The sequence below is a fragment of the Carlito syrichta genome, unplaced genomic scaffold (genome assembly GCF_000164805.1).
Source record: "Carlito syrichta isolate Samal-C Ts95f unplaced genomic scaffold, Tarsius_syrichta-2.0.1 Scaffold279535, whole genome shotgun sequence".
NCBI lineage: Eukaryota > Metazoa > Chordata > Mammalia > Primates > Tarsiidae > Carlito > Carlito syrichta.
In genome coordinates this window covers 752,683-761,635 of record NW_007223631.1, presented here as the reverse complement: position 1 = coordinate 761,635, position 8,953 = coordinate 752,683, and the positions used below count along the sequence as shown (strand labels likewise).

General features: G+C 39.8%; 1 protein-coding gene across 2 annotated transcripts in view; it reads left to right on the top strand.

Moving 5' to 3' along the window:
* Nucleotides 1-8,953, top strand: part of LAMB4 (laminin subunit beta 4) — a 114,699-nt gene that overhangs the window by 38,073 nt on the left and 67,673 nt on the right. For both annotated transcript variants that reach the window (XR_002481624.1, XM_008052513.2), the window contains exons 12-14: nucleotides 752-861; nucleotides 3,400-3,476; nucleotides 4,021-4,171. Coding sequence is in view for 1 of the 2 variants with exons in the window: in XM_008052513.2 (XP_008050704.1) it covers nucleotides 752-861; nucleotides 3,400-3,476; nucleotides 4,021-4,171 (338 nt within the window). In the remaining variant the exon portion in view is untranslated. The remainder of the gene's footprint in view (nucleotides 1-751; nucleotides 862-3,399; nucleotides 3,477-4,020; nucleotides 4,172-8,953) is intronic.

The window sequence follows — 8,953 nt, the reverse complement described above, 5'->3', positions numbered from 1 at the left end:
CCGCCTCAGCCTTCCAGGTAGCTGGAACTACAGGCACACGCTACCACACCCGGCTAATTTGTGTTGATGTTTTCAAGGTTTATCCATGTTGTAGCTTGTATTAGTACTTCATTTTTTATTGCTGAATAATATACCATTGATTGAATATGCCACATTCTCTTTATCCATTCATTGGTTGATGGACATTTGGGTTGTTTCCATAAACACTGGTATTTCCTGCTGGGGAAGAGTATTCCTTGCTCTGGTTGCATGGCTTCTTAGCCTTTACAATATATGCAGGACTTGGAAAAGCCTATGGGTAGAGGAGAAAGAGGAGGGAGAGAATTAAGAGAAAAAGTGACAAGGCAGCAAAGAAAGAGGGAGAAGAGAGAGGGGAATTATGCATCCGCCAGAAAAGGATAATAACCGTGACATTCAAAAACCCCTGCCCCCCCAGTCACCCGACCTGGTTAGCATCACTCAGGATAACTGTGCCAGTGTTTCAGCTTGCACAGCTTCCTACGCTTACTTGTCTCCTCCTAATTGCCATCCAGTGGAACTACACAGGGCTCTGAAAGTGTTTGGCATGGGATTTCCCGTGTGAGGTTTTGTGCGGTACAATGATCAAGCAGCCAAGCTGACAATAAACCTGGCAGGCGAGGTTGCTCTGTGTTCTTATGGCAAAGCCTTTGTTTGGTGTGAGCTATTAAGGATATTTACAAGAGTAGGGGAATTCAGAGTGAGAATAATTGTGTCTGCTGTGTACTTTCAGCCTGCAACTGTAACCCTCTTGGGAGTCTGCCACTCTCGGCCTGTGATGTGGACACGGGCCAATGCTTGTGCCAGTCTTATGCTACCGGACCACACTGTGAGGAATGTGCTGTATGTATTTGCCTGTGATGTCCCTTTTATGTAGTGATACAGATCCCCATTGCCACTGCCTAGAAAAGACTTGATCTTGCTGATCTTTTTCTTTGTCCTATCGTATTTCAATACCCTTGTGGGATGAGTATTTACTCTATAGAAATCGGAAAACAATTTACATCAACCTCCTCCCACCCCTGCAGAGAGCTGCTTAAACATTTACTAGCACACCACTGGATTGGACTGAACTAACCCAGCCACAGATGTCATTAGGTTTATCCATTGTTTTCCTGAATGTGCCAAGCATAGAAGAGAATTTATGGGCCTTCTTTTTTGTGGGGGGGGGAGGGGGGACCACCAGACCATGGGACTTTCTTCTATCTCTCGCACACAATTCCCTCGTCACCCCTACTACTCCCTGCCTAAAACTATTTTGGATGAGGTCTTTAAAAAAAAAAAAAAAAAAAAACGCTTAGGTTTAAATGTATTTCAAATTCCTGTGGGAAATAAACTCTTGAATTTTCCAGACTTCACTAAATATATGAGCATGTATGTTCTAAAATTAGTAAAACAAAACATATTCACTCCATAAGAAATGTGTCATGCAATTGGGGAGTTCAACCCAGTTCTTTTCTTTATTCTTCAATCTTGGCAGCCCACCATGGCATTTTAGAAAGAAAAAAAACCAAAAACTTAACCTAATAAAAGAACAGTGACCTTGATGTGTCTGAAGAAATGTAGCTGATAAATAAGAAACATATGCCTATGAGGACATAGTTTTGTGCTAATATTTTAAGTCATTCTACTGAAAACAGGATGGAGTGGAGGAGGTTGGAGAAAAGAAGTAACAAAGGAAATATGGAGAAGAAACTCTATTAAGACAGGTCAGGTAACTCAGAAGTTTTATATAAAATAGAAAGGTCAGCCAGGCACAGTGGCTTAGCCTGTAATTCCAGCACTTTGGGAAGCCAAGGCGAGAGAATTGCCTGAGCCCGGGGTCAGAGACCAGCCTGGGCAAGTTGGTGAGACCTGTCTCTGCAATAAACCACAAAAACTAGCCAGGCGTGGTGGTGGGCGTCTGGTAGTTTCAGCTACTAGGAAGACTGAGGCAGAAGGATCACCTAAGCCCAGCAAATTGAGGCTGCGGTGGCCAAGGGCGTGCCACTACATTCCAGCCTGGGTAAGAGTGAGACTCCAATTCAAAAAAAAAAAAAATAGAAAGGTCAATCATGCCAATCTCTATGATCATGAGCGTGGAACACAATGAAGGGTACCTAGTTAGTTACAGAATCGACGAATTATCTTATCAACTGAATCAAATAATTCCAGCCAAACCTTAGGCTCAGGCTGGACTTTTCACTGGCTGATGAAAAAACAGACTCAGTTTTGCTTTTAGGAGGAAACTAACTGAGGAAGGACCACTCCATGGGGGAACTGTCCACCATAACTGAGTCCCAGCACCCACCAGGTACTCGGTATCCACATCTGTCTAATGGTGCCCTGGATCTGCCCTGAGATGGCGCGCGTGACAGCATTTCCTGGCCTTGAGGGAGTTTTCACAACCACATCCTGAGGGAAGCAGCTCATGTCACAATTTCTTTTCTTAAGCTGAAGCTTAGTTTTTGGAAAAATATCAAAAGTCCTTTGCTGCATTGTGTCCAAAGACATCAATGTTGAATGTTTAAAGTAAATACTTTTGAATAAAATTGTGTGTAAAATTTTACCAAGATAACAAAAAAAAATTCAAACAAGAGTTGTATACCTATTAAATCTAAATTGTATCTGAGCATGTTGAATTGAGAATTTAGGAGGAAGTATTTTTCTGAGGATTTTATTTTAAATGTTATCAGACTTTAAAAAATAGTTTTATCTCACCAGTGGTTTATATTTAATAACGGTCAAGATGTTGCAAAGGTGAAAGAATCTTGAACAACAGAGCTGACACTCTTGCATGGGTTCACATTATGCTAAAACAACGGATTCATAAACAAATAACTCTACTAAACTGTGATATGTTTGTAACATCTCAAAATCCCCTTGATTGATTTTTCTACCCCCTAAACATTTCAGTATTGTGTAGGTAAAATTCCCAGGGATTGTGTGCTAAGGGAACCTATCAATTTCACTGAAGCAGCTACAGATAGGCTGGCTGAACTCCTCAGACAGGACTTACATGACCCAGTTTGAGCACAAACTGGTGATGTTAGAAGGATTGTATGGCTTCCATTGCATTTCCCCTTGATAATAATACATGGGCAACCTGCCTATCCCCTTTACTTCAAGTCTGGGAGTTGAGAGATGTGTCCATGGAAATCACTAACCAAGTGCTCAGGCCAGGGCATTTCCACTTGACATAATACAAGAACAACGCTCCTTCCTGTATCCTTCACTTCAAGTCCTAAAGGTGGGAGATGTATCCATGGAGATCACTAACCAGGTGTGCAGCCTAGGAAGGCCACTGTGTGATGTTTTAGGCTGTTTGGCTATTTGACATGTGGCAGTTGAGAGCAGCAAATATCTTCATCGCTGACATCAACTGAACCTTTTTCTCTGCAGGTTGGATACTGGGGCCTGGGAAGTCACCAAGGATGTTCTCCCTGTGACTGTGATATTGGAGGTGCTTACTCTAATGTGTAAGTCAGTAAAATGAAAGATGACATTTTATAGCAATATTCCTCATTTCCACATAAAAGCACATTTTATTCTGATATGCTCACAGTCATAGGTGAAAATTGTTATTCCATGACAAGCAATGATCCTGAGACGGTAACTACAGCCCAGTTGATTTCTTTTACTTCAGAAAGTTCCAAGGGTGAGATAATCCTCCTGCCTGGGAGCTGGTGGGATAGATGCTTGAATACGTGTGGCTTGACCTGCCCAAAATACCAGCTTTTTACCATCTGTAAAGAAAGGTCCTCATGCTCTCCTGTTTGCAGTTTTTAGAGCAGAACCAGAGAGCCGCTGAGGAAAGAAGTGACTGCCTGAGCTCCGTGGCTCTTGTTCACTTGCAAGTTCAGTTATGTCTAGCCCATGGCCTCTCTGCATCCTCCCTCAGGACTGTTGGTTGACTGATTCCAGCAATTGGTCTAAACTTGGAGGGCATTAGCCCAGCACCCCCACACTTTCATTTTGCACCCACCCCTTCTATGTTTCTTCATGGTGAGTTGTCTTTCTCAGGTGCTCACCCAAGGATGGGCAGTGTGAATGCCGCCCCCACATCACTGGCCGCAGCTGCACTCAACCAGCCCCCGGGTACTTCTTTGCTCCTTTGAATTTCCATATCTACGAGGCTGAGGAAGCCACGCCCCTCCAAGGACTTGCACCTTTGGTTGGTATTTAAATTACTTTCCCTATAAACTTCATTTGATGGTGCGTTGGTAAATACATAGCCACACATTTGAGATCATGGTTAAGTTCCTGAGAAAAGAATGATTTTGCCCACAGATGCAGATCAGAATAGAGACTGTTATATCACCCAGCTGCAGATAATATACATTCTTGAGAGCAGAGTCCCCGTTTTGTTTATCTTTATATCCCAGTTCTAGCACAGAGCCTGGTTCATAAATGTGAATTGGATCAAATTGTGATAAAACAGACACTTTACTTTTGTTCTTTTGATATACACATCAGACAAAATGTGTTTAATAAGCATCTGCTTTTCAGTATCCCTCATGACACTGTTAACTATTTAGAAAGTAGGCAGGATGTGTCTAGCATTCATCATTGTTATACTAGTGCCTGGCATATAGTAGGAACTTTACAGATATCTGCTAATGAATAAATGACTAAGGTATATAAGGTTCTCAAGAGTGTGACTCCAGATAGGAATATGGCAAAGGAAAGATAATTCAAGGTGAAAGTCTTTAAGGAGAGGAAGCATGTGAAAGTTGATTCTGAAGACAGGACTTAGATAAAGAAAACAGAAAAACACATTCCAAGTTCCAGGGACCAGATCATTCTGGAGTCTCTTCCTTATCTGGACACTGTTCATGGGGAAGGATAAAAATGCCCATTAGGTGACTTGGAATTTGCTCTTTTACTGACAGGAATTGAGGCAAGAGCATGAGACTGCCCCAACTTTGACATACAATGGTGATGGGTGGAATAAAAATGAAACAATGTGTCTGGGTTCTTCTTCATAGTCTTTAATATAGCATCTTTAGGACAGTGACTGAAAAAATAAAAACCTTTGGAAAGGAGTATTGGCATGTATATTTAGGCCATAACTAGTCCCCATTGTTTTAGATTTTTTAAAAAGCAAACATAGTTCTCTAAAATAGATGGAGGCTGGGTGCAGTGGCACACGCTAGCACTCGGGAGGACAAGGTGGGAGGATTGCTTGAGCCCAGGACTTCAAGTCCAGTCTGGGCAACATAGTGAGACCTCATCTCTTTTTTAAAAAGGGAAAAAGAAAAAATGTATATATATATATATATATAATGAACTACAGTACCCACTACATAGCACATACTGAGTAAATATTTATCCTATTACAGATTAAATAGGATAATATAAAGTATGAAAATACAGCTCTGAACCAGGGGTTGTGAGTAGAGTGTCTGAAAGAATGCTGGTTTCATTTGTTAGGGGTCATGACATGACTCCCTACTATTCCCTTCATGGCTTATAGAAAAGTTTTGAGGATACAGAGTAGGTATAGAGGGCTTGTAGAACTGTCTTAAAAGACTGTAAAGTAATACCTATGACAAAAGAAAGGAAACCCAAGATGGGATTAATATAACTGTGTGAAGGGCAAGAATGTGAATAATTTTCCTTCTCCATAAGGACATAATCTTTAATTATAGCAGAAAAGATTTAAATTGAACACCATTTAATTATTTGCAGATTTATGGTGTGCTTCTTACACTGTTGCTGCTGGTGTATTATTAACAACACTTTCATTATTAAATGCTTTGTGCTTCATACTTTATATACATTATCTCATTTAACTCTCCAAACAGCCTGTTATCATCCCAAATTTCTAGATGAGGGAAAACATCAGAGAATTTAAGTAACTTGCCCAAAGTCATATATTCAGTGGTGGTGGTAGGGGATTACTGGATAAAAATCCAGGTGCTTCTGGTCTCAAAAGTCTTACCTTTAACCTATTAAGAAGCTGTCTACCGATGTGCATAATGCTGAGCTCCCAGACAAGGGGAGTTTAGAAAAGAATTAGTTAGGGTCCCTGGGCCCAGGAGTCTTTATTATAGCTAATACATTTACATGAGCTGTCTCCATAAATGTATCAGCTATAATGGATGGGGCAGGGCCATATGACAAGGAGGGTCCAGAAGTGTGTTAGGATTTCTGAGCCACGAGTGATGCCTTGTGGATGGACTTAATACATAGGTAGAATAATTTGTCCCAAGACTTGAAAACAGTAGGTTTCCAATGGTGGAATAGATGAGAAGATAGTCTACCTCAGAAAGTTATAAATATTAGTTTAGAGGAGAAGAAATGCAAGTACATTCACAAGTAGAGCAGGGAGTTTAAGTAGGGAATAACTACTGGAAAAGAAAATTACAGTCTCCTGCTAAGGAGGCTAAACTTTATTGTTTGGGCAAAGAGAATTCATTGATGTTTTCTGAGCAAGGGAATGACATGATGAAGACTATTCTCAGAGTTCTTGAGAACTTAATCTAACAGAAGTTAAGCCCAATATGGAGGGAAGAGTGCCTGCAGTAGTCCAGACAAGAACAAAAAGGATCTAAGTTAAGAGGTGGCAGAGAGGAAAGGAAGGTTGGACATAGAGATACAAACAAAGGCAAGCCCAAGACTGCATCTTATGAATAATTGTTTTAATATTCTAATTGGAGAACTAAGAAGAATTAAAATCAACTTTGTCTGTAGCTCATAAAAGATTACACATAAGGGGAGTACCAAAAAGATGTATACACATTTTAAGAGATGTTATCTATGTATTACTTTCAAAGTTGGACTGAATCACGGTAGCAATGTGTAGTGTGACATTCGCTCAAAAGATGGCGCTAATCAAATGGATGCTAGCATCACCATGTGACAGGCAGGGCAGTCCAAGAAAATGGCAGAAGCATGGTTGTCGCTCAAGGAGCACAAGACCATTTTGAAATGGTGTTTGGAATTCGAGAACGTTGTGGAAGTACAACAACAATGGAGGTGTGAGTATGCAACAGAACCTCTAACACACAAGGAAAGATCCAGGAGACCTCACACAGCAACAAGTCCTGCAGTAGCTCACAGTAATCAGAAGTGTCTAGATACTGATGGAAACCACTTTGAGCACCCCTTGTAATTGCAGAAGTCAAATGTGACTTGTATTCATCTTTTGTTATGGGTATATATTGAATATTATAATTTTAATACAGTTTTTTTTCCTTTCTTTAAATGTGTATACTTTTTTTCGGTACCCTCTGTATATATCCTTGGTACTGAAAATGTGTTCACCTGGGAGCTCATTAGAAGCTCATACCCACCCCAGACTACTGAATCAGACCTGCATTTTAACAAGATCCCAGGTGATTTCTACACAGTTTGGGAAGCACTGGTTTATTTTCTTACAAAAATGACTTGTAGAGAAAACATGGTGTAAAGTCACAGCAAGCTAATAGTGATTGAACATAATATAGTATAACATTTAATATAGTATACAGTTAACATTAATTCCATAACATGTTTTCTGTATAATATTAATAAAATAATAACTTTGTGTTACAAGATGAACATAATTGGGGGGGAGAGGAAATAGATGTCATCGCAGTGTGACCCATCCAAATGGTCCTCATCACAGGGGGCCAGGAGCTGGTCAGAGAGTACCACTAAGATCTGAACAGGTGGCACTGGAATAAGCAGAGTTCCTGAAGCTGCCACACTGGCCTCCAGGACATAACTGGCCTCCAGGCTACATACTCATGATGAACTGTGAAGTTAAAAATCTTGTTTGTAAAACCAGCAATGAAATTCGACCAAGCAAACACCAATGTCCCGGTTGCAGTGGAAATTGGGAAATGTGAAACAATTGGAGATTTTAACCAGGTTGGGAGTTGAATGACTAAGGAAATGACTGACATAAATGAGAAACCCGTAAAAAATAGTTTTCGAATCATTCTATGAAAAAGATACCTGCACATGCATGTTTATTGCAGCATTATTCACAATAGAAAAAACATGGAACCAACCATGCTACCCAGTGAAAGAGGACTGGATTTTTTTTTAAATGTGGTACATATACATGATGGAATATTACACAGCCATAAAGAAGAACAAAATTATGAATTCTGCAGCAACTTGGATGGACTTAGATAATACTGAGTGATCTATCACAGAAACAAAGAACCGAGTATCACATGTTCTCACTCATAAGTGGACCTTGAGCAACTATCATAATACTATAAGAAAGGGATTGGCAGTAGTGGGAAACTGCCGGGGGGGTCACACCTCATCGACAAGGGTATCCACATAATGAACATTTATATACCTAACCCTGAATTGTACTCCATATATTTAAAAGAAATTTTTTTAAAAAAACAAAAAGCAGAGTCTTCAGGAACCTAGAGTCGTATGCTTGCAATTTTTCTCTTTTAGTTTGGCCAGTAGAATTTGGCTCTTCTGTTATAACCTCACATGGAAACTTGTAAGACCCAAGTCTGTAAACTGTAAGAACTAAGAGCAATTGGACTAAAGAGTGTTGAAAGTTACACTATCTAATTTTTTTCCAAATTTCTATGCCATGGCTATTGTTGATTTTCTTCAACTTTCTTCCTAAGACCTAACATTTAAACCTAGAACTTGTTCTTTTTTAAAGACCACAAAACCAGTATATAAGAATGAAATATTTTTCCAGTTTAGGCTTTCACTAGTATAGCATTCTTTGAAAAGAAAACCCAACATGTGATCTCAGGACCACCAAAAATTTTCCATTTTCACAGAAAACCAAAAAATGATAAACTGTCTGTATTACTTCTTCCTGAGGCTGTCAGATGAGAATCAATATTGCCAGTTAAATTGTGGTATAATTTGAAACTCTTGAACTAAGTATAACTGACACTTTTGATCCGTCCTTAAACTGTCTTTTCTTTTCTTTCCTTTTTAAGATATTAACAACATCTTTGCCTAAATGTGATGTGTATTCCCA